The 26,220-nt window shown below is 44.8% G+C and overlaps 1 protein-coding gene across 2 annotated transcripts in view; it reads left to right on the top strand.

The window, feature by feature from the left end:
• TTC7B (tetratricopeptide repeat domain 7B) overlaps positions 1–26,220 on the top strand; it is a 266,729-nt gene that overhangs the window by 16,787 nt on the left and 223,722 nt on the right. For both annotated transcript variants that reach the window (XM_059723173.1, XM_006271821.4), the window contains exons 2-3: positions 18,120–18,274; positions 19,890–20,058. In XM_059723173.1, coding sequence (XP_059579156.1) covers positions 18,120–18,274; positions 19,890–20,058 — 324 coding nt within the window. The remainder of the gene's footprint in view (positions 1–18,119; positions 18,275–19,889; positions 20,059–26,220) is intronic.

The raw sequence follows: 26,220 nt of genomic DNA, 5'->3' as shown, positions 1-26,220 counted from the left end.
TCAGGGGCGGGCAATTATTTTGGGCAGAGGGCCACTTGCTGAGTTTTGGCAAGCCATCGAGGGCCACATGACAGGCAGCCCAGGACGGTTAAATATTAATTTTCTAAATTTTTTTAGGGGCCCCATGGGCCGGATAGAATGGCCTGGTGGGCCATACCTGGTCCCTTGGCCACATTTTGCCCAACCCTGTGGTAGATCATAGGCTTAGTATGATTCTGCAGTGTGATGTACCTGCAGAAAAGGCAAGTGCATTTTTGGGATGCCTCAATAGTCCCATTAGACCCAAGACACAAGAAGTGATGGTGCCACTTTATTCAGCACAAGTTAGTGTGTGAAATTTTGGGCTTCCATATTTTAAAAGGGACATGGAGAAAGTAGATCGGGGATCTAGGACATATAGTATGTGGGCTGGGTCCAGCCTACAGAGCCCTGTGGGTCTGCTCAGACTCAGAAGCAAAGCATGCACTGGATCTGCCCTGTGGGCAGGGTTTGGGGAATAGGCACTGCATGCAGTGCCTGCTCCAGCTGCCCTGAGCCTGCACTGTATGGGTTGGCATGTGTGGCATAGATCCTGGGCAGTCAGAACCAGCACTACATGCCCTTGGCTGGACTGCACCAGTGTGGATTCCAGACCGGCTGGAGCAGGCAGTGGACATTGTGCCTGCCCTGGCTTGCCTGTACTATGTGTGATGCCTGCTCTGGGACATGTAGTGTATACGGCACCCATTCCAGCAGGTCCATGATGTGTGGGCCGCGCCCCGATCCCACCTTTGTCGCCATGTGCGGCGGCGATTCCGATCTCATTCCCATTGCCATGTGAGAGCCGGGGGCGAGCAGGGCCCGTCTTCGTTGCACACGGGCTGTGGCTAGCAGCCTGGGCACGCGGGGCTGGAGAGAACCGCTGGGCGGTTTAGTGCACGCGAGTTAAAATTAGTTACGAAGGCGTAATGGTTGATTGAAAAGATTGTTTACCTACACCCAAAGATGGTATTGGTGTAGGCTGGACAGGTTTCCAGGCACAGCTCCCACTTGGATCCTCACTAGAGGAACACGACAAATCGATTGCTCCCACGGAGTTGTTCAGGCTCCGCGGGTCCAGTTCGGTTAGACTCGAAAAGTTTCCCCGGAGTTACTTAGGCTCCGCGGGTCCGAAGTTACAGGAAAGGGATACGTCTAGAATTGCGCTCGGCGACGGGGAGAGGCTAGAAGCTAAAGCTCCATAGGCTCGGTTCTATTGCCTCTATTGCCTGCTTAAGGGAGGCGTGTCAGGTCCGCGAGGGTCCGCAGCGCTTGGAGATCTTCACACAGAATCTCTCTCGTCCTCCCTCCTCTGACTTGGGCGGAAACTACCCAAGCCTTTTGTACGGCTAGCAAGCCAATCGCTAGCAGCCATGTGTGCCTACATTAGGAATGGGCCAATAATGTGGCGTGAATCCTAATACAAATGGCGGGAACTCCTTTGCAGCATGTATCACTATGATGCAAAATAAATGCACCCTGCAAAGAAGCTGTAATCTGGCGGGAAATCCCTGTTGCACCAGAGTTCTCTCTTGCAACAGAGAACTCTACCGTGCAAAGAAAGCAACAAATTGGCGGGAAATAATTTAGCGGTGCCGAAGCGCGCACACAAACAAAAAATCACAACTTTGGGTTGTGACACCTGACAGCACTCTGTCCAGTGCGCAGTGGACAGGAGCCAAACTTAACAGCAGTTCTGCTTGTTTGTGTTGGTACTGGAGCATGCAGTGGTTAACACTTCAATTAGTAACAGTTCATATCAACTTTGGGGGGGGGCACCTCTTCCCCCCCCCCTTTTTTTTTTTAAAGCAGTTTAAAATTGCATCTGTCAGTAATGGGAGATTTGCATTTTAAAGCATACAGTGGAATGTAATAAGATATTCTTTTTCAAGATCTTGCAAGTAGCAGGAGTTCGCCTCATTAAAAAGGAACAACAACTCTAGAATTCTGAGAAGGAAAGAAACCGTGCTGCAGAAAGTTGTACAATAGACTGGATGTGCAATTGATTGGACTTGGGTTACTGAAGAGGTGTCCTTTGAATAGTCAGAATTCTGATTGCACGCTCATGGCTAGGGGTCTAAGTCAGTGAGCAAAAGGGATTTTTGCAGGCTGCTTGCTGTGTGTGGAGCCAATTTCCTGGCAAGCCCGTCCCTTGCTATTGATTGGCCAAAGGGCCCTGGTGGCTCTGTCCCTTGCTGCTGATTGCAATGGGCATCCCCCTCAGCCAGTCAGCAGTGGAGGGAAGGGGGAGGTGGCTGTTGTCTTGGCTCTCCTTTGCACCACCAGCTTTGGTGGGCTACAAGTCTGGGCTGCAGCGGTCTTCCATTTTTTTTTTTCCATTTAATGAAAAATCCCCATTTTTTGCTGGTTTCTGCAAAATCATGAATTAAATAGGCCCCTGCTCATGGTCTCTTATGTCACCTGGTATGTATACTTTTCAGCTGCAGGAGAAATTGTGGTGGTGGTGGCAATGGCTTCATATTTTAGAAGTACTGGAAATTAAAAAAAAAAAATAAAAAAATTGGCTAAGCTATAAGGCAAGAAAATGCTTCAACACAAGGTGTCCCTCAGCAGCTAATTTTATGCCAACCCTGACCAAGAGGCAGCAAGTTGAGTACTCTTTTCTTTCTCTACCTCATTTGGAGGGTAATTAATTTTGGGGGAAGTATGGAACAGCATTACAGCAGAGTTCTTGTGATTTATTTGCGCCACCTAGTCTGGATCTGAACAAATTATTCCTACCATCAAACCGTTTAAAGGACCAGTAAGAGGATTGTTTTCCAACAGCTAAAGAAGAATTTCCTGTCCATTTCAAGGCCCCTCTTTCTTTTAATTATCATTTCCCCCTCCATTTAAAAAACAAACAAATGCAAAATAAACCAAAAAAAACCCTTAACAGGGTAGCTTAATGCAACTTACCCGTTAGGGTAGCTTAATACAACTTATCCATTACAGAGTTTGGTTTTGGTATGTCAGTAGCCCCCAAAATATTCACAAAATGCTTTGGGGTCATAACTGGCATTTACCAGAAAACGGAACATTTTATATGATTAATTTTATTTTCAACAGCTGACTGATTGTTTCTGCTTGCCCATAGCCAATCTCAAACAGCATTCATTGTATTACCATCTGTTTGCCAAGGTAGGGTTCAGACTCTGAGTATGAAATTCTTATCATACCATTACAGAAAACAGAATTTTATAGGGATTCTTCTGGACTGCGTTACATTAACAATATACTTGCCTCACTCCAAGTAATAGCAGAAAGTATAGATTAAGTCATGCTGTATTGAAGGTTGTTTTGTAAGATTATGCTTGGAAATATTAGGACATATGGCATCATGCATACTTGTTACTTCTCAGGGCCATCTTAACATCTGTCATATCTTGGCGTCAGCCAGTTCTGAGTATCTTTCAAACAGGCATCCTATAGGCATGCCCACATGCATACCTAAACTGCTGGTGCATGAGACTTATGGGGAAAGATGTACTATTCTTTCCAACACTTTCTGAATTTAGAACTTGGTACACATCTAAAACAGCATGAAACTTGGTCTCTAGCTAGGAGATGAATCTCATCCTTCAAATAAATATCATGGTCCTTTAGTTTTGTCTAGTATTTGAAGTGTTTCTACTTTTATTCCAAGATAATTTAACACACACTGTCATGGTCTCTGTAAACTGATGGGGAGAGCCAGGTAAGGCAAACTTTCCAAACCTGTTTGGAACCAGTTCAGCTATGGAATTGGCTCCTCAGTTATGAAATACCCATTGCTGCTGGCAATCTATGAAGGCTAATGACAACCCTAGCAGATTGGGTGAGTGGAGATGTCTCCACAACTTGAGGTATATAATTTTTTTTTTCTGACCAGGAATGGTCTATAGAAGTATGTTGTTTATTTGGCGAGATATGGGATTTTCATGGAAATGGAACTGTTCTGTTACTTGTTGTTGTCTTTCAAAAAACAACATTATGTATGTTTTTATGGGGGAGGTGTTTGGGGTAAGGGCTTGGGGTGAGTAGGTAGAACTAAGGTAGGGGCTTGTCTACAGTTCTTAGAAAGGCTCCACATAGTTCAGCTCTTTTCTAGAGAAATCTAATATGGATTATTCATAGCCTATTCTAAAAGCAGTAAAGGAGCTGCCAGACATGGGATTTTGACCATCAGCTGTTGGTTGGCCCCTACCCAGACTGCCTTGAGTTTGAGACAATAAGCTGATTGTCTGTCCTCGCATCCCCAGGCAAATTGGACCTGGGACTGCCTGAGGTTTAGGCTTACAGTCAGCTGATTGTCAGTCCTGTGTGTAAGGCTCCATTACCTGACTTTCAGCTTGCCAGTGCAGGGGGAGTTCAGGATTATTATCCCGGGTTCTCCCTGCACCGCCAAGTAGTAATGGCATGATTGGGATCTTATTCCCAAGGGTGAAGCTGTGCCTTCTGCTGCTTGTGGCATAGCAGGAAATGCAATTGTTGGAATTGGTGATCAGATCCCATTGAACATATGCCAGGGGTTTAGGAGTGGAATATAGAACTATTATGTTTCGAATAATTCATCTTTGAGATGCGTTGTTTGTGTGCAATCGTTGGCCCACTGTCCTTCTCTGCTCATGTGAAGTCTATCACCTGGATTCTGTCCAGTGAAGGAACTGATTGTTGGAGCAAGAGCATGCATGCACTGTCACAAATGGATTATGTAGAGAAAATGCATATCTGAGTACAATTGTTGTGGTATGTTCTGTAGCCATCTCTTTTGTAGGCAACATCACTGTTTTCATAATAGGTTTGGTTTCTGGATTTAGTGAATATATACTCTAGTTTCCTTCTGAGATCTGGCCATCTGTGCTGCTTCAGTATATCAAATAATACTGAATAAGCACAGCCCTCTTTTTATAATGAGCAGTTAGTTCAAGGCTGCTTTTTATCTATGTAGTTAAGTGTTTCCTGTTGGAAATAATGTTTTTCAACATGCAGCACGTCACAAGTGGCATGAACAACCTCTGTGTTATGCATGGCATATCAGGGAGGACAGAGACGGCACAGCAGCAGATATGCCCAGCGGTGGAAAACAGAGCAGCAGGTTGGCCAGGGGCAAGGGGATCAGAGTGTCACTCGGGGAGGGTATGGGGCTAATTTTGTGGGAGTGCACTCGGGGAGGGTATGGACAATAGGTAGAGCAACTTAAAATAGCAACCTTTGGTCTTATTCCGAATTCATTATATAAACTGAAGCTACTATTCTTTTAAAGTATTTATTAATAAGCATGGCACTTCACCACCTGGGTCAAGGTTTGCATGTGCTATCATGGTCTGAAAAATGTCTAGGGAACATAATCAGTACTTTGGGACATGTTCTCTATTCTCTTTGGTCATGAAATAAGTGGGGTTTTCCCTATTTTTTTTTCTTATTCTGATTCACATTTGGTTGATGGCTTCTCTAACATTGGTTCTTGGCTTCTTCCCTTCCCTCTTACGTTGGTGGCTAGGTTGGGGATGGAAGTTGGCTTTTGCTGGTTCTGCCTTGGGCTGATAAGAACCCTATCTTGCCTCCCCAGAGGCCCAGCAGGTAATGGAAGAGCCAGAGAGAAGCTGATAGGAAATAGGCCATATAGTCCAGTGTTCTGTTTCTTGTAGTGGCAGAGGGCAGCTGCTAATGGAGAGAGAATTTCTGCATGCTGTATACAAACTGATCTGTTCCCTGCCCTTCTTAGCTTCCATCATCTAGAGTAGGGGTGTTGAACATATGGCCCATGGATCAGATCTGGGCTGTGGAACCCTGCCATCCAACCCATATGCTGCCCTGGGTTTGAACAGATCCATGCAGGGCACCACATGTACAGGGCCTGGGACATACACCCTGCTAAATGGCTAACCCAGCTGCTCTGGGCCTGTGCAGTGCAGATCCTGGGTTAGCCTGAGTGGCATGCATCCCAGGCAGCCAGAGCAGGTGCCATGTGCACCACAGTGCCACTGGGTAAATGCAGCATGGATCTCAGACTGGCCAGAGCAAGTGCTGCCTCTTACAGCATCTGCTCTGGCTGGATTACACCACACACTGCACCTACTTTGGCATGTGCACCATATGTGGCACCCACCCCATCAGCTATGGTACTGCACTGTCTATAGTGCTCACTACAGCCACTCGAGGACCCAGGGTGCCTAGGTGCACCATGTGCAGCACAGATCCTGGACTGGCTGGAGTGGAGGCAGTGCATGGCATGGCTCCCAGAGCTAGCACCATGTGTGGCACAGTCTGGCTGGAGCAGTCACAGTGTACAGTGTGGTGCCTACTCTGGCTAGTGTGGGATCTGCATTATGTAGCCCCGACTCAACTGCATTGCATGCAGCACCCTTTCCAGCCACTCTGGGATCCATGCTGCATGCAGCGTGGGTCCCAGACCACCTGGAGCAGGACCTTGTATACTGGGGGAAGGAAAGGGGGCCCATGGGCCCAATCTGGCCTGTGGACTGACCCTGTGCCTGGTGGGCTGGAAGAGGTTTTTTTGACACCCCTGATTTAGGGGCTTTAGCGGGAAATCCTCACTAGTTAGAGCTGAAACTTCCGAATAGTATCCACTGTTGGATCTCTTGTGCATGAATTTGTCCCTCTTTTTAGAACCTGCTTAAATGATCAGCCTCTTTGGGTGTGTTGACACATGTTTCTATGTGCACTTAAACTAAATGCTCCTTAGCGTAAGGCTCATTAAGGCAATTTAGGTGCACGTCTGCATGTGGACACACTAATGCACATTAAATTTAGGTGTAAATAACGAAATTGCATTAGTGTACATGCAGATGCACTAATGTGCATTAACACGGTGTCTATCCATTGGCACACACCTCGTTAATGTGCATTAACTCATCTACACGTGTGCTAATGTGACTTAGCTATTCACACCTAAATTTGATACCTGCTTTATGCTCATCATAGGGCGCTTCTACACGTGCCTCTCTTAAGTGGTCTTAGCCTAAAGTTGTGGGCTTAGCCTAATGTCACATCAAAATGACAATTTTAGCTAAGCCTGCTTAAGAGGCACATGAAGATGCGCCCTATGATGCCTTACAGAGTTCCATAAGATACCTGTTCTCTTGTCCCTTCCTTTTCCTGCACTGCAGCAAGCAGCCAGGAAGGTTATTGCTGAGCAGGTCTAGAAAAAAGAAGGAAAAACAGCTACTTTGCACAGATCAGAAAATATGGTGCTCTGAACTCTTGCCTGTCTCAGAATAGGTTTTTCAATTCATAATAATTTTTTCCTTGATAGCCCTAGGTAGACATCACTAACTTACTGTAACCTCATGAACTTGGTTTTTTATTTATTTTAAATTAGACTTTCACAATTGTCATAACATACCAGTCAAGACACAAATTCAGCTCGTCTGCTGTTTACCCTGTGGCTATAAATAAAAATCTGATGGTATTATATTTTCCAAAGGGAAAAAAATGTATGTGTGAGACCAGGTAGTAATTTTTTAATTGCGGAGCATGTGTACATGAGGAGAGCAGCCCCCCATTTTAATATGTTAAGTTATGGTGTCTGTTGACTGATAAGGTTTCCTTAAAAATCCTTAGTTGTTTGCTATTGGAGAGTATAATCTGGAAACCTCTGCCTCCAATACTATACATTAATGGTAATTGTGTTTAGGTTTGTCTTGAAGTACATACTTGTTCACTTTGAGCCTTTTTTGTTTTGCTCATGACCTGGTTAGCCATTTTCTGTATCTGATGAAAGCAGCGTAAAGCTTGAGGTAGAAGTCTCTCTAAAGTTGCTATTTTCATTTTAATTGATTAGGGACTGTGTGTGTGCTTGGTTTTGGTTGTTTCCCTCTCTTTTTCCCATTCCTACCCATTAGATGTCACATGTATAGTGGAAACTGAGTTGATCACCTTTCAAACAACTGAATCTTAATAAAATACCATGACTTAATATCTGGTTATGTTACCTACTTGGCATTAAATGAATGTAACACTGACCCCAGATGGCATAAGGACAGCTATGTGAAGATTTAAAGTATGTGGGTGATAGATACTGTCCTCATTTCAGGAACATACACTTTCTGAGAGCACCTGTCAGGCCAGGGGTTTTCAACCTTTTTGGACTTGAGGGACTTCTCACTGGATGCCAGGTACTCTTTAATAAATTCTGTGAATTGAATGGTACCCACTTTCAACAATTAACATATAGATTACATGGCTTAACTTCCTTGCAGAGGGGCCTACCAGTGCAGATGGGAGATTTATCCAGGCAGGGACAAGCCTGAGCCTATGCTTATCTGCTTAGTTTATCTACTTATCTTCTAACACCTCACTTATCTCCTCACACCTCCTGGCACCCTTCAAAAGATCTGGTGGCACCCCAGCGTGCCATGGGACCCTGTGTAAGAGCCACTTCTCTAAACTAAAGATTTGCTTTCAAATTTCATTCTTTCCCTACTTATGTAACATGTTTTACCTCTGACTTCCCTTTTTTACGATTTCTTGAGTGTATGTGTATGTATGTATATATAACTGAGTGTATAGTTTACTTGGAAAACACTCCATGGAGTATTTTAAGTACTATTTGCAAAATAATGCTGTTTAGCATCCCTTAGGAACGCAGCTGACAGAACCCTTCAGGCTTGTGTACATGTGCGAAGTGTGCTTGGTTGGAGCTTTTTTTCCTTCTTGAAGAAGAATCTGTTTTACATAGCCTTTTTGGAGTCCTTAAATCTGTCGTTGTATGCAGTTGAGGCCTTTTGAATAGTATTGCTATATAGAGCCATATTTTACTGGCTATAGTAGGCAACTGTTGATCCTCTAGATCATGATGTGCATGTAAAATGTCTAGTCAGATGCCTCATGAATCCATTTGTGGCTGACAAGCCCAATTTGAGAGTAATGCAGCTTGTTACAAGTTTCACAGATCCATATGTTGTCTGAGTTGGAGTCCAGGTTTACAGTGTGGTGCTTCCTTCTTTCTTGCTTTGTTTCCATCCTCTGGATCAAAGCTGCTTCATGTTGAGTTGCACCCAGTGCCAGATTTTCCCTCCAGGTCGGATGGGATTCTGTGCACTCCTTCCAGTTTCTTACCTTGGTGTTCAATACCTTTGTGTTATTTTTACACACATCCAGGTACCTCCATAAAAGGTGTCCCTACTTTCTAGAGCTGCCTCAAATCTCACAATACAAAATATTCTTGGGTATACAGTCTTTTCCTGTTCTCCTGACATGGCTGATCCATTACAACCTTTTCTTCTTGATAGTAGTTTCTAAGTGTGTCAGTCTTGCATGCTTCAGTACCTCTGTTTGGTATTCTGTCTTCCCATTTAATTTTCAGGCTGTTACATAGACACCTTCATGTGGAAGCTGTTCAGTCTCTTGATGAGCCTAGCATATGTAGTCCATATTTCTGAACCATAAAGCATAAATCTGATCTAGATACTTGGACCCGTCAGTCTGGGAAAGTGAAGGAATGTTGATGCCATCTTTGAGCATGATCAGTCAAACCTTTGTAATGTCAAATACTTTTCTCTAAGTTTTTATATCCTGCATGCAATCTCTTCTTAATATTCATGTCTAGAATGAGGCTGTAACAGAGGCGAGTATACTATAAAGTGTTAGACTTACTAGTTACAAAATACTTGAGGTGCTGAACTAATCCTTTGTTAAATGCAAATAGGGTAGTTGACTGTTGTGGCTTATTCAATGTTTTGAAGGAAAAAAATGGAAAATAGTCTGCAGCAAAATGGAAGGGCATTGTCAAGTATCTTTAAATTTCTTTCATTTTTTAGAATTTCTTTAACTTTGAAAATTGTGCCTTATTTCAAAAAGTTGCAGTGGTCCCTCCTAGTTTGCAAGGACATACGATTCTGACATACTAAAAAGCACTAAGTTTGTCATATCACTGCATGTAGTAGGAAAATTACTCAGTGCTGACACGCTTATGGTACAAGTAATTTTATCTATAAAATATTTAATGCATCAGTGATACAAGATCACTTTCCTCCATTTGCTGTTGCCATGGACTTTGTCCTGTCCTTCCTTTTACAGCAGTAAAGTGTTTGTATTACCTTTTGTGGTTTGTTTTGTTTTTTCCTTTGGGCAGACTGAGTTAAATATTTTTTATGCTCTTACGCTTGGGTCGCTTTAAAATGTGCAGTGTCAGTGAAGTTAACCTTTCCTGGAAAGAGCAAGTGACAGCACTGCTGATGTTTTGGGGCAAATTGGTCAGCATATTTTATTTGTGCAGATGCAGTAAAAATTTTGTCTAAAGTATTAGATTCAGCTTCATCTCTAGGACATGGTGATGTAATTTTGGGCTTGAAAACCTCTTGTTACCACTTTAATTTGAAATTGCATCAGTGAAAAATGCACTTTAAATATCTTGAAGATTTGCAGGAAAAACTCAAACAACTAGAAATGTGTGTTGTTTTTTGTTTGTTTGTTTGTTTTCCTTGTTTGCTAAGCATAAGCAGAACTTTGTGAGCCCCCCCCTAAAGTCTTGTGAGTTTCAGGTGTTCAGTCCTTGCAAATGCAGGTATTAAAAGCAACCTTGACCTTGCTTGGCGCTCTGCACCAGTTAACAATGGGTTTCTTGTATTCTAGTAAACCAGATGTTTTTTGCTATAAGACCCTTTCATTCTATGTTTATTCAAGGAACATTTAATTTTGGGCTATCCTGGTCAGTGCAGAGGTGATTCATTTTGATTATGATGATCAAAAGAGTACAGTGTATTAAAAATATTTAACTTTTTATATTGTAAATTATCTCATTTACTGGAATATAAGATGACCCTGAATATAAGGCAACTCCTTACCCTCCCCCCCCATATTTGCATTTTATATGTGGAAAATGTATACATTTGTTATAATTTTCCAGGTACAGAAGTTAATTATTGGAGGTTTGACTTTAATTTTTCCCCTCCCAGCGCTACAGCAGGAAAAATAAATCTGGTGAGGTCAGCCCCCCCACACCTTAGTGTCAGGCTCTGCTTTTCCTGAGCACATGGAAGTGAGGGATACATTTGAAAACCATTGACTTTGAAATAAACTTGCTTGTAGAAATATAGTTTATTTAGAATTAAAACATTTTACGTCTTTGGGAAATAGTTGCAAGTTTGAGCACAGATATTCCATATGCATACTGTACCCGCCTCCACTCTAGTAGGTGTTCCCGCGCCGCCTTCGCCCGAGCCCTGGATCTTGAGGGCCCCGGGATTACAGGTGGGCCCCGGAGGCTACCTCTGCTGACGTCAGGAGGACCCCTGAACTCGCCTGCCACGACTTGGAATGTAACCTCAGTGGGTGGTCCTTCCTTGGGGTAGCCACCAGAGTTGGCGTGGTCCCCAGTGGGCATTCTTGGGGCTCCGTCCTCCCCTACACCCCAGCCACTCGCCACCTGTAGTTCTACCTTTTCTTGGCTTCCCCGATGTCCTAGGCCTGCCGCTGCCTCACTCCCAACCTGCCAGCCGTCTGTCCAGGTCTTTGGCTCAATATGACGTCTGCTGGGGTCGCCAGCCCACACCTGCCACCTTGGCTCCTTCCTTAATCTGGCTGCTCGTCCCGGCACTGGCTCTGCTGCTTCTGAAGCGGCCAGCTCCTTCACCGGCTCTTCTGCCTGCAGCGCCACCAGCTCCTTCACCAGCTCTTCTGCCTGCAGTGCTGCTGACTCCTTTACTGGCTCTGCTGCTCAGGATGCCACTGGTTCCTTCCCCGGCTCTGCTGCCCGCAATGCAGCCAGTGTCCTCACCGGCTCTGCTGCTCCAGACGCCGCCGGTTCCTTCACTGGCTCTGCTGCTTGCAGTGCCGTCAATTTTCTCCTGGGCTTTGCTGCCCCAGACGCCGCCGGTTCCTCCTTCGGCTTTGCTGCCTGCAATGCAGTCAGTTTCTTCTCCAGCTCTGCTACTCCTGACCCCGCCGGTTCCTCCACCGGCCCTTCTGCCTACAATGCAGCCGGCTTCCTCACCGGTGCCGCCGACAACATTGGAGCCGGTCCCACCGTCAACACTGCTGCCCGTTGTGATGCCGGCTTTCTCAGAGCCTGCCCTGGCTCCGCCCCTTGCTCTCACTGCAGCCGAGAGTGGCGGCTGATCTCCTCCACGCTGGAGTTCCCTCCTGTGGTCTCTCCTCATCAACCGCCCCGCTGCCTCGGCGGGGCCGCTTTTTGTTTCTTCCGGGAGGCGTCCTCTGCCCCTGCTGCTCTGCCGCAGCCGGGTAAACGCCTGGCTGATCACCTGCGCCGGTGTCCTTGGCGTACGTGCCTCCTCTGGCTCTTCTGGTTCTGCAGGAGGTGAGTAGGATTCCTTGCTGCCCTGGGGTTCCTTTGGCGTCCCAGCTCCCCTGGGACACATACCTTTAAGCAGCACTTTTTTTTTTTTTTTTTTCTGGAATAAAAGTACATAATAATCTAAAGCCAAAATATAGTTCACTGGTCTGGGCCCCAGTAGAATCGAAATCATTTCAAGCCATGGTGACCCCACAGCTGAGCACTGCTCAGTGTGTTTGTACTCCAGATATCCTTTCCCTGTCCCCTCCCTCCCCCCTGCCAAGCATCCATGCACTAATTACACCTTTCCCCTTCCCCCCTGCCCCTCCAACACATACACACACTCATGATTGTTGGAACATGGTGTTCTTGTCACGAGTCCTAGGATCCTCCAAAAATTTATATGCAGATGAAGTGCAAGGCAACCTGGTCCAGCTCTACCTCATGGAGGGCAGGGCCTCACTAATCATATGTGACAAGCTGAGAGAGGGGCGATAGAAGGATTTTGGATGGACTGTTTAGGGCCCTGTTTGATGTTTGCTAGACATTTAAGACTCCTGAAGAAACAGGAATCATTGGAAAGGGAGAAAGAAAGGCACAGCTCAGCTGTGGGAGTAAAGAGGAAGTCAAAATGTATTCAATATAGTGGCTCACCCTGACTTTGAAAAGAGTCATCAGTGAGGAGGACTGAGTGCAATGGGCACTGCAATTATCTTTTTTTTCCCATACCTTGGAAATAGAGGTGCACCAATACCAATTGGTTGCATATCGAATCAGCACCGATTTATAAGAAAATTGGCAGTATTGGCAATTGCCTTTTTTTTGGCTGATGTGGCCGATTAAATGCCCCGCACAGCTGCAGCACAGCATGCAGGTGGCCAGGTACACATTGTGGAGAGCAGCCAGGTCTGGCTGGTAAGTCTATGAGGGAAGCAAATCGGGGCCCCAGTGGTGAGGGAGGGAGTTGGCAGGGTTAGGCACTGCACAATAAGGCAGGGCATGGGGCAGAGCCACGAGTGGCTCATCGGGGGGCGGGGGGTTCCTGCCCCACACACCCTGGAAGGGCATGGGGTGGGGTGTAGCCCTGGATCTGTATGTGGGACAAGAGCTGGCTGCTGCTGCAGGCTGGGGCTGAGAGTGGTGCCAGCTCTTCCTGGGGCTTGGCCAGGCTGAGCTTGTGGCGGGTGGTGGCTACACTGGGAGATGGGTTTGGGGGGGCTACAGCAAATTTTGGGGTGTTTGCACACCCTGATAACACAATCATCCTTGACTGCGAGGGATTGCTGAAGAAGAAGATACCTTATTCAACTGGGTTGCACTGACTAACCTATCCCTGTGATAGGTTCCCATCAGCTTGGCTGGGTACCTACATACATGTGGCAAGTCTGCTCTGACATGCTGGACTCTGATTAATCAAATCTGCTCTGCTGGATCATGCAACTGATGCACCTGGTGCTACATTGGGTACAGGTGTATAAGACCTGTGTGCATGTTAGAGCTGAGAAAATGGTGATGGCGCGCTTTGAACTAAAAAACATTCGATGTGTTTTATTTTGAAGTGCACTGCTGCCACTTTCTCAGTGCTGACGTGTGCTGCGCCACTTATATACCTGCACTTGACGCAGTGCCAGGCACTTTTAATTAGCAGTAAAAGTGCCCAGCACTGTGTTGGAAGCATGTGTAAAGATCATAGTCTTTTTTGCTACGATCAAGCGTTTTTGGCATCAGGCATTTTTGGAGAGTGTCAGGGCTGGCTTTGGCTCTCCTGATGCTGGCCTGGTATTGTAGTACCTCCAGGCCTGGTACCAGTTCCCTCTTTGGGGAGCAACTGCCCATTTGTTTCTTTTAAAGGGCCACACACTAATGCACAAACAAAGGTTTCCACCTGCATATTTGCCACCCAGGCCATGTGTTTTAGTCTTGCTTGGCGTTAGCTGCATTTAATCAACTTCATAGTTGGCTTCCACTGCTTTTGGCAGCAGTTTTATGATAGACAATGTATTTTATGAGGTTTTCTTGTATGTGAATGTAAGATGAGGGGCTCTCTTTCCCCATGTTGATTTGGGGGCAACCTCATCTTGTGTTTGAGTAAATATAGTAACCTTTTCAGTTGTTTAAAAACTTCAGTCAGTGTTTAATTTAATTTTGGTTTAGTCAAATGTAATAATATTACTGATTCCTAAAACAATCAAAATACTTCCTTTTTGAGAACTTTGAGCTAACTGTTAGTTGTTTACAAAAAAGCAATAGGTTTTTTTTTTCTAAAGCCCCAGGTTTCAGCAAAATTTTCCAGTGTAGCATAAATACATTGAAGACTATTCAGGCAAGCAGATAACTGACAACTCAAAACTGAATGAGTTTTGGTGATCTGGCTAATCTGTTGGTAGGTAGGGTTCCAATCATAGGAGAGCTCGGGGAGGCTGAGCCCCCCCTGTAACATTAGAAAATTATAACCTGGGTGAGGGTCTCCAATTTTATTAGGGCATTGTAATAGGCAGCCCTCTTTTTGCAGGACCCCCCCACCCCTCCAAAGAGTCAAAGTGTAATTTGAACCCTGTCTGTAGGTAGTAGAGAGAGCCTTTACTGAAATGCTGTGGATAGGAAATTGAGCATTTTTAATGTGTGCTGATTTTATTTATTGAAAGATCACCAGAATTATAGTTTCTGTAACCATAGGATCATATAAAATTAAGGTTGGAAGGGACCTCAGGAGGTCATCTAGTCCAATCCCCTGCTCAATGCAGGACCATCCCCAAATAGATCATCCCAGCCAAGGCTTTGTCTAGTTGGGTCTTAAAAACCTCCAAGGATGGAGAGTCTGCCACCTCTCTGGGTAACCTGTTCCAGTGCTTTACTACCCTCCTAGTGAGAGTTTTGCTTCATATCTAACCTAAACTTGCTTTGCTGGAACTTCAAACTATTGCTCCTTGCTCTGTTACCTGCCACCACTGAGAACAGTCCAGCTCCATCCTCTATGGAACCACCCTTCAGGTAGTTGAAGGCTGCTATTAAATCCCCTCTCAGTCTTCTCTCCTCCAGACTAAATAAGCCCAGCTCCCTCTCCCTTTCCTCAGTAGTCATGTGCCCCAGCCTCCTAACCATTGTCATTGCCCTCTGCTGGCCTCTCTTCTTGTCCACATCCTTTCTGTAGTGGGGGGCACAAAACTGGACACAGTACTTGAGATGTGGCCTCACCTGTGCTGAACAGAGGAGAAGAATCACTTCTATCGTTCTGTTTGTAATACTCCTACTAATGCAGTCCGGTATGCTCTTCGTCTTCAGGAGCATGCTGTTGACTCATCTTCAGCTTGTCATCCACTGTAACTCCCAGGTCCTTTTCTACAGAGCTGTCACTTAGCTACTCAGTCCCCAGCCTGTACCAGGCCAGGGCTGTGCATGGGATTGGTCTGTCTGAAGTGCAGGACTTTACACTTGTCCGTATTGAACCCCATAAGATTTATTTTGGTCCAGTCCTCCAATTTGTCAAGGTTTCTGAATCCTAGCCCTACTCTTTGATGTATCTACTCTTCCCCCGCCCCCTTCCCCCCCAGCTTGCTGTCATCTGCCAACTTGCTGAGGGTGCGCTCCATCCCATCCCATCTCTAACAGAAACTTGTGATGTAAGTGCTGTGTGCTTTGTCATGCATGTTATCAGTCTTAGGGCATCAGTTCACCTGGGAAATCCCTTGCCCTGTCTTAAAACATCTGTCTTTGGTCATCACAGATAAGCAAAGTAGAGACACAGATACATGATTAATAGGAGAACAAGGCCCATTGTAAGAAACGGAAGGGGAAAGTCAACCTTAAGATAATTTGAAGCGGAAAGGCTTGACAAGTGTGGTAGGAAATATTTGGACAGAAACCAAGGGTGGGAAAAGGTTTGGAATCTAAAAAGAAGGACAAAGTGACAGACTCAGAACAAAATAATGTTACCAACTGCTGTAGCCACAATATCAAACTGGTGGCCAAAAACATAATATAATTATTACTTGTTTCTGAAAGAGTTGAGGATGTGGTGTTAGATAACCTGTATTTAATTGGAGAATTTAACCTAGTATTCCAAGTATATCATTTGAGCAACTTGGGTAAGGGATTCTTGGTAGCAGGTAGTTACCTCTAGTTACCAGTAAAGGAGAAAAGAGAGATTATCGGATATCATTTCCTAATTAATAGGAGACCTGTTTGCCTTAATCTAAACCGGGGTGTGCAGTCATTTCAGTCGGAGGACCACTTAACGAGTTTCAGTGAGCTGTTGAGGGCTGCAAGGGTGGCCCCGTCCCTTGACAGAAATCCCTCCTGCTGCTCCTGTAAGTACTCCTTTTGGCAAGGGGGTTTGCCATCCTGGAACTGGGAAAAAAAATTATGTACTAAAAATCAAACATCCATAATTACGCATTTTAATTCTATTTAAAACATATTCTTGTTCTGATTTGTTTGTGTATATAGAGGTGATTGCACAGTAGCTCAAAATGAACCCTAACTTTTGTATATGGGGGTGTGTGGGGGGAGGTGGGTGTGGGGTTTGGGGGCTGAAGGTGTATGTCAGAATGGGGGAGGGTGTGGGGGTATTTGTGTATGTAGGTGGGAAGGGGGAGTTTGTGGGGGGAGCTGTGGGGTGTGTGGAGGGGGAGGGTGGCTGGGCATATGTGTAAGTGGGGCTCCCCCTCAGAAGCACGTCAGGGGTGGAGTTTGTGGTGTGTGGGGGGTGGGGGGAGGGTATGGTTGCAAGGCTTGTGGGTTTGAGGGTACGCTGGGTTGCGCGTGGGAGCCCCCTGCGTACATGTGTGTGTGCATGTCTCGGCCCACCCCCCTCTCCTCTCCCGAGCCAGTCAGCACGTGCCCTCACCCTACAACAACTCGGAGCCCATGTAGCCCCAGCCTTGCCCCATGCCCACTGTGCACTGCCTGGCTGTGGCTCGTCCTGCTGACTCCTAGGCACACAGTGGGGCTGGGGAGGCTCTGTGGTTGGACTGCCTTTGTAGGCAGCCCAGGCCGTGGTGGCTCCTTCTAGCTGCTGCTGCCGCTGGCCCTAACCCTGCAGTACTGGTGCACAGCCCTGGCCCGGTGCGCCTCATGTCTGTTCCTGACTTGCATACCCAGGCTGAGCAAAAGCAGCGGTGGTGGCCAAGCAGAAACTGTTGCTCAGCGCAGGGGAAAAGCGGCCCGTCCCCGTCGCAGCTACTGGGCAGATCTTGCTGCAGCCGCCCAGAGCCTGTGCTGGACTGCCCTTCATCTCTGCAGCTGTCACCGCCACCTCTGGGCTGCTCTGCGGGACAGTGGTGACAGTGCAGAGCAGCTGCAGGGCAGCCCGGGTGGCGGAGATGCAGGGCGGCCGGGCGTGGTGTAGGCTCCGTGCAGCTGCAGCAAGAACTGCCTGGCGAGTTTCCCCCTTGCCAAGCAACAGTTTCTGCGCCAGGTCGGTGCTTTGTGCATGGTCCCTATTGGGACCGTGGGCTTGGGGCCAGCAGCGGCAGCAGCAGCCAGAAGGAGCTACAGCCACCTGGGCTGCTTAGAAAGGCAGTCCAGCTGCTGTAGCCCTGGCAGGACACGCCACAGCCAGGCAGTGTCGTGGCCAGATGGGACCAAAGGATCCACTGTAGGCCAGATTTGGCCTGCAGGCTGTATTTTGTCCACTCCTGCTCTAAGCCATGATTATAACATGCGCTACATTTAATATAATGATAGATATTTGATAATTGTTTGGCATTCTGACGTCCAAACCTAAAATAACTGACTGCATTGCTGTTTGCTTGCTGTGGAATCTGCATTAAACATTGGATATAGTGGGATAAAGTGGCTGCTAATTTTTATGAAGATTGCCACCCCCCAATACCAATAACTGTTTCCTCTCTTTCTTTTATAGATGACATGGCAGAGCTTCTCTTTGGAGAGTCCAAATTAGAACAGTTCCTGAAGGAAAATCCTCTTAAACAGGGCACTAGTCCCCAGGGTCCCCGGCCAAAACTGACTGAGGTTAGAAAACATCTCACTGCAGCTCTTGACAGAGGAAACTTAAAGGTATTTACAGATGTTTCAAGGAAAAATTAAGGATTAATTGGAACGTAATTGAAGAGTGAAATTTTCTGAGGCTGGGGGGAAGTTTTTTTTTTTTTTACTGATCAAGTCTGTTTCCAGAATATTTTAATATCTTGAGATTTAGTACCTTCAGTCTTTACAGGTTTTCCTCTTTTATTCCTTCTCCCCCTACCCTTTATTTGGTCCAGTTTTCTGGGTCAATTTTAAAACAGGGGTTTTAGAGTGTCCCTGGTGGCCAATTGACGAGCGGGGGGGAGGTCCCCCATGCGCTAGCAAAACTGGAAGTGTCGGCGCCGCACGGTGCCAGTGAAAACAAAAACGCAAAGTGCTGGCGGCCCTGCTTCTCTGCACTGCTGCCGGTACCCCCTGGAGCCTTCCCTTGTACCTCTGGTTGACAACCCCCATTTTAAAGAAATAGTAAAAGAAACTTGGCCTCGGGAATGTTTAAATCATAACTTTAAATGTACCTATGAGAGACATTATTTATTACCAGCATCTCTCCATGTAAATACATTATTGCAAGGACTAATAACTTTGCATTTCTGTAGCCCTTTTGCATTTGACTGTCAAAGCCCTTCACATAGTTTTTGAGACCAGCCTTGTGGTATCTCCTTCCCCATTAGCTTTATTTTCTTAATACTTTATTGTATATATTCAACACCGCAGACTTCTCCTGTTTTGGAGGACAACCATATAAGAAGTTTTATCCTTGAGTCTAGTTGGAGCCTATTCTGCCTAGTCTTTTACTGTTCAGATGAAATGCATTGTCTGTTTTACAGTTTGCTGTTGGATGTTGGATATTTCTCCTCTTTTTTCAGGTTTTTGATAACTCTGCCTTTCTCTACATAACCACAGCTGCAGGCTGCATAGTCTGCTCTCTTTATCAGGCTCACACCTCTTTTTTGTCCTCTACTGCCATCCCTGTAACTTGCATGGCATGTCCTCCCTGGACTCAGGAGATAAATTAGCACTCTCTCAATGAATCCTTTTTGAGGACTCTTCTCACATGGTGTTTACAAGAAATATGCTAAATCAAAATTATTAAGCTGAGAAACAGTTTGGGGAACAGGAGGCGGGAGGGAAGAGATTCCTAAGGCACTTACGTGTTATACATACATTTTGGTTAAAATCAAACATTGGCAGAATCGTCTCCCGCTGCTTGTCATGTTGGATTAAAGACTTGGGGGTGACAATGTTAGATGCTAATGTGTTTTAAAAGGAGAAGTGGGAAAATAGCATGTGCCATGTGGCAGGAGAGGATCTTGACTCAAACAAGTTCCTGAGTGTTTACATAATACAGATAACCCTTTTCAGGTGCAATGTGATCAGTGTTTAATGATGATATAATTTGTGTTCTGTAGGTTGATGATGGTTCCTTTTTTGGGGGAGTGAAGTTGACTTTCTTGTTCACCTTACTGAAAGAAAAAAAGTCTCTTCATTTTGTTTATTTTTCCTTGTAAAAAGTATTTTGGCAAAATAATAGGGACCCTAGTCTGTGAATTAGAAGATTTTGCTGAAGAGGTTTCTACAGTGCATTGGAAATTACTAGGATGCAGATCAATGGGGAAAAACTTATAATTAATCTTTTTCTTTCTAGCCAGAATTCTTACAAGAAGCCAACTTAACTATGGCCAAGTTAAACTATGTGGAAGGTGACTACAAAGAAGCTCTTAACATATATGCCAGGATTGGAGTTGATGACTTGCAACTAGTTGCTGTACCACCTTATAGGCTGCGGATGATTGCTGAAGCATATTCTACCAAAGGTATGATCTTCATTGTCTTTTTAAATAATCTAGCTATTTCTTTCATTCAAATGAGATTTCTTTCAGTTGATGGAATACAGCATGAATAAGTCTTTTATTTCCTTCAGCAGTGTTCTGGGAAACTAAGATCTTTATAAATGACGCACAGATTCTCATTCCCTTTAGATTAATCTGAGCCTTGCACTAGGTGGCAGGACTGCTGACATTTTTACATTCTAGCTCCCTCCCTCAAACCTTTAAGAGTTGACATCTTGACTATTTAAACTCATGTTGGACAAATTATTATTAATATATTTTTCATCACAGATTGAAATGTAAAAATTGTACACTCAAATTTAAAGGTGACCCTTCTATCAAATTTAAATAGGAATATTCTGTCCTAATCCTAAAACTGAGAGGAATCTCAGAAAAAAAATCTTTAGTTCAGTTTGTGCATTTGATAACCCTTATGTTAGTTCTACAGTTTCTCTGCATAGTTAGTCATATCCAACATCTGTAACAGCAACCTGGAATATTATAACAGTAACCAAGATGACTTTCACCAACTACGACTAGCTTGGTGACTGCAACCTTTTTTTCCCGACAACCCTGATCAAACAGCTTTTCATCTCAGGACTAGATAATAATTCACTCTGATACTATATAGCCATTTGGGAACTGAGAGGCATAGAATACAGCAGCTCACTTATTTAACAGGGCCTCCCACTATGAGCACTTGACACCTGTGCTGAGATGTGGGACCTGCAGTAGTGGCCAGACCATCTCCTGGTAGAGTTTATGGGGTTGGTTTTGATCTATAAAATCCTTTAATGGCTTGGGACATGTCTGCCCGAGGGATTGCCTCTCAGGGTTGCACTTCAGAGCAGCCAACAGCAGAAACACTCAAGCTGACTCCCTGTGATGGGGTGGGGGTTAGGGGGCAGGATTAATTGGAAGTGCTAAACTTGTCCTTATTTTTTTTTTTACTTTTTTTATATGGACTAAACCTCAATCTGATAGTTTCTGTTAATCTCTTCATAAGTAGAATATTATAATGATGACTTTTTGTATGACTAGCTTATTTTGAGTATTTGAAACTCCTATAACATGTTAATTCTGATAACACCCCTACGTAGGCAGCTAGGAATGTAGGATTTGACTTCTGAAAAGTATGATGCATTTTTATTTTTATATCTATATCTATATATAGATATACCATGAATACTCCTGACTCACCATCCCTCTTGCTAACTACTGAAGTGCCTTAGCATAAACTTTATTTCTGCAGAATTAAGCACTAATTCCTAGAAAGATTGGGAATAGCAGTATTTATCTTTTAGGATATTATTTTGATCTTTCATTGATTGTCTTCCTAAAATTAATGAAGACTAAGAATTTGTTTTTCTCTGCTTTTGTGTTTTGAACAGTTATCATTTCAGTGGAAGATGCAATACTGGTAGTGTGTCCAAGGGTGGCAGTGCTACCTTAGTTTAGAGGCTTCACTTATAATTGTGCACACATCCTGTGGCTGGGTCTGTTTTGAGAGCATGGCAGTTCATATGTCATAGGTTAGAATTTGCTGTGTCTGGATGTTTTTGCTTTCCTTTGCCATGCTAGACTGGGTTTTGGAATGCATTTAAAAGTTTTAAGGCTGGATAAGAGTGTGCTGCTGTCTCTTTAGGAGAGGTTTTGGTTGTAGTCTCTGACAACTGATCAAAGAATGTTTCTAACATTAGTCTTGGAAGAGGCTGACATTTCTGCCAACTCAATCTGCCAGTGAGTGCTGAACAAGCATCAGGTATTCTCTATACAGAAGTCAAGGAAATGACAGCCTTGAATGATAAGACAGATCAAAAGATGCTTCCTATAACACTGGATTACTTAGATTCAAGTGGGATAGGAGGAAATCTAAAGACTTTTTAATGGGTTTCACAGATCTGTCAGTCCTACAAAGCAGGGCCCATATGCTTTGAGGTTTCCGTTGGTCTGTCCAGGCTCCTGTCCTGACTCTTGGCTTATCTGGTGTATGTACTGTTCACAGTCTGTTACCCCTTTATGGAAGGTAGGCCATGTCCTACCTGTGCTATGTCCAGGGCGCTCCAGTAGTTTAATCCTATTCTTTCTGTCATATGGGCACTCATTTTATAGTTCTGTATTTCTACTTATGAGAGAGCTGAAACATTTAATGCTTAAGCTTTGTAAAAATTATTGTTCTTTATTTGGTACGGGTCAAGAGAGATTGTTCCAGACAGAACATTTCCCTGTTTTGTTTTGTTTTTTTAACCATTTGAGAAATGCTCTTTAGGCTTTGATTGGGGTCGTTTGGGGTATCCTGAACTTATGGCTACACTAATAATGAGAGAAATTCTGTTTCACCTGTGCTTACGGAGTACCCAGGGTGGTGGTAGTGCTCTCTAGAGTATTGAAAAAGACCGTCTCGAATCCAAGAAGCCTGTGAAATGCGTTGTCTTTACAGAGCCAAATCACCCTACCTAGGATAAAAGAAAAAAAGGAAACTACTGTATGAGGTTTTCGTAGAGCAAGAGCATTTGAAAGCTGTCTCCTGAAAATTGGTTGTTAGTAAACCATACACATACGTTTATTAAAGTATTTAATGTGATAAAATAGCCTGTATCAAAAATGTTGGTTCCTTCTCCAAAACATTAAAATTCCATGTTTCAACACCTCCACAGCACTCGATTTAGAACAATCTTGTCATCAAATTAAAGAACAAAAGCCATCTGGTGGCTATTACATTCACAAAGAGACCTCAGAAATCATTCAGTTATGGAATAAAGGGGTATTTGTCTCCTCTAAAAGCATGTTTTTAACTTAATCTTGCTTCTATCTCCATCTGATGACCACACAATGATACAGGAACTCTATTGGAAAACCACACCTGGGTGGCAAGGGATTTGGTAATAATTAAGTTGCATAGAAATAAACTGCCAGTATGCAAGAGCAGCAAGGGATTGGAACCTCTAAAATACTTATGTTGGTCATTAATATTGTTCCTGTCATCATGGCAGTAGAATATTGTGGGCAAAAAACCACCTCATGTTAGAGCCAGATGGGAATAATCCTAGACATTTTTCATTGGGATTCCAATTTTTCAACTGGAATTTCACTGCCTCTTCATCAACATTTTAGACGGATCAATTTTGATCGTTTCCATAGAACCCAAGTGGATTTCCTTGGAATCTGGTATAATGGAAAACTATGCCAAAAATGGGTTATTTAGATCTAAAGTTGTTGTTCAACTCCCCTTATTTCAAGGTTGGTTATTATGGTAAGCAGGATCTCTCTAATGTTGTTACTTATTTGCTAATCTTATTGTGTGACTGATTCCCAGTTTTGTCCATATCTTATCCATGCTCTGCTCCTTCCTGTCACACATCCTTGAATTAAATCCCTTTCTCTAACCACATGCCCAAAGCATTTTAACTTTTCTTTTTAATTGAGGTGATTAAAAAATATTCTGCTATGCCAGTTTTCTCTAACACTTTCCCTCCACTCCCCCCCCCCACATTTATTTTTTTTTTGATGTGCTTAGAGTTTTTGATAAGGGAGCGTATTTCAAATGCTCTTAGTCTCTGAATTTCTCTTATTCAAGGTCCAGCTTTTGCAAACATGGCATCTATCCATATAACATATGACTTATATATGAAGTCTTTTGTTCAGGATGACCCCTCTGTTTTTCCAGGTCCTTGATATGCTTACCAGGACAGTTCATATAAACAGAATATTTGAAGAAAATTAGGCATAGCAAGAACTACCTTAATCCAACTGAGCCTAGGTATAAAAAACTGTTTAATCCATTCAGGTTTTTCCTTCTCCAGGATCATCAAATCATGACTGTTTTGTTATGGCTATTTGTTTTTGTATTTTGAGAAATCAATTGACAGTCTGTACTCGTTCCTCCCCCCCCCTTTACTGTATGCAATTTATTAACCAGATCTTCAGACCTGAGGAAGAATGTCTTGCATTCCAAAAGCTTCCCTGACCTGATCCCAACTAATATATAGTTGGTTCAGTAAAAGATAACACTGTAAGAAATATTGCCTCTTAACCAAATCCTGTAATTCCTCAGATGATAAAGGCAATGAAGATGATATCTTCTGCATACCTCAAACTATTCATCAACTTGGTGCATATCTTTAGGCCATTACAATACTTCCCTCATTACCCTCTCTGCTAGTGTTGGACAAAAGACCAATGCATGGGTTCAGCAACCAAGATCTCTATTGAGTGACACACACGGATCAAGTGGGGGAAAAGCAATTCTTTATCTAAAACCATTCAAACTCACACACACCTACACACAGGCCAATCCACTGGTGCTTGGGTTCAGTCACAATGGCCAGTCGTGGTGCCTCTGGACATGATGATCTTATGGGAGGGACACCGGTAATTTTCTCCCGAGTTGATGTGGGTGGCATACAACATTGTTGGGGCCTGGTCTTCACTATCCTTTTATACTTAGTTTAGACAGACTTTACTGCAGTGCCCCTTACAACCCGTTTAGCCAGTTACCTTGTTGCTGTTGACCTGGCTCTAGTCACATACCTCATGGCTTAGATATGCAGATGGTAAGATGGATGGTAAGGAGTTACTTTTGTTTTACAACATCCTAAGACCAGGGAGACAAGGTGTCTGCTTGCTCCTTATCTTCTTGTAGATGGTTGCTTTGTTCTTCTCAAGGCTGCTTTCTCAGTAGACTGGGTATGTTTGATACGATATTCATTCACTTACTCATGCATTCAATCTAAAATTTAATTTTTGATAATATTCTCAACACTACAATCTGGAATAGGTGAGGTGATAGGTTCACATCCTTGTTGTGCACCTTTCTTGGCTGCGGACCACTCTGGTCCTGCCAGTTATTGATTTTAAAGTTTGGTTGGTTGGTTGGTTGGGTTATTTTGGGCGGCCAGAAAGTAAAATGGACAACCATTTTGAAGAATAGTGTGTATGTGCACGTGCACCAGAAAAAGGTGGGAAAACTGAAGAGGACTAATTTGACTAAAACAGACCTAGGTGATGAAGCCTAAAGAGCTTAGATAAATATTTTTTGCTGGGTTAAACCTTCTCTCAGAATTTTGACGCAGATGAGGCCAAAAAGTCTATCACAAAGGCTATGTACCGAAGTTCAAAAAAATCTAAACAAAATCAAAGTAATTTTTGCAGCTTTTTAAAGCGGCATAGCTTGAATCAGTATCAAACTGAACTGACATTCAGTGTTTGGGTGGCCAAGACAGGCAGAAATGTACACTGGCCCAGGCCAGGAGCCTGGGGTGCTCCTAAGGTTGGTGAACCCAGCTCAGGGATAGCCCAGGCTGGACTGCTGGCTCTACTGTCCACTGTTGATAACAGGTGGGGGCTTGTGTCGAGCAGCCACTCTCTCCCCTACCCCCACTTTTTTGAAGTGGGGTAAACAGATCCCCAGGCCAGCACTGCCCCCTCCCCATGGCTGATCTGGGGTCTGCCTAGTGTGGGGAAAGCCCCCACTTGGGGGGGTTTTGTGCCTCCCCCCAGTCTAGAGTCAGGCTGGGATCACCCCAGCCTTACCACTGGTAGGGGGAGAGGAACCCCCTGGTCCACTCTAGCCCCCCCAGCCAGTGTATGCCCAGCTTGAGGAAAGACCCTGCTGTGGAGTCTTTTCACTCCCCCTTGGGTGGGGTGGGAATGCACTCTTTCCCTCCCTCCCTCCCCTCCCCTCCCCCGCAGCTCAGCTGGGCTGGGATTGCCCTTGCCTCTGCCTCTGAGCAGACTGCTGAGGAGGGGGTGGGGCTGGGGCAATCCCAGCCTGGCTCCGAGTTTGAGGGGGCAAAGCCCCCGGGTGGGTGCTTTTCCCTCCCTGCACCAGGCAGAAACCAGCTGGGCTGGGTGGGGGGGGGGTGCATTCCCACCCCTTGCCCTTCACCTCCAGAGATGGATGTCTGGGGCAGGGGCAGGGCTGGGGTGGGGTGGGGTGATCCGAGCCTGGCCTTGAGCTGCGGCAACCCCTCTGGTGGATGTGTGTTTGTCGTTGTCGTGGCCCCGCCCCCCCGCCCCCCATGCTGGGCAGACCGTGGCTGGGGAAAGGGTGGAGCTGGGGCAATCTCAGCCTGGCTCTCAGCTGTCGGCCATTACAGGGTGGTGTGAAAAGTCCCCCAGTGGGTCCTTCTTCCTGCCCCTCCACAC

Source organism: Alligator mississippiensis, chromosome 2 (genome assembly GCF_030867095.1).
Source record: "Alligator mississippiensis isolate rAllMis1 chromosome 2, rAllMis1, whole genome shotgun sequence".
In the NCBI taxonomy this organism is placed as follows: Eukaryota; Metazoa; Chordata; order Crocodylia; family Alligatoridae; genus Alligator; species Alligator mississippiensis.
This window is presented reverse-complemented; position numbering and strand designations above follow the sequence as displayed.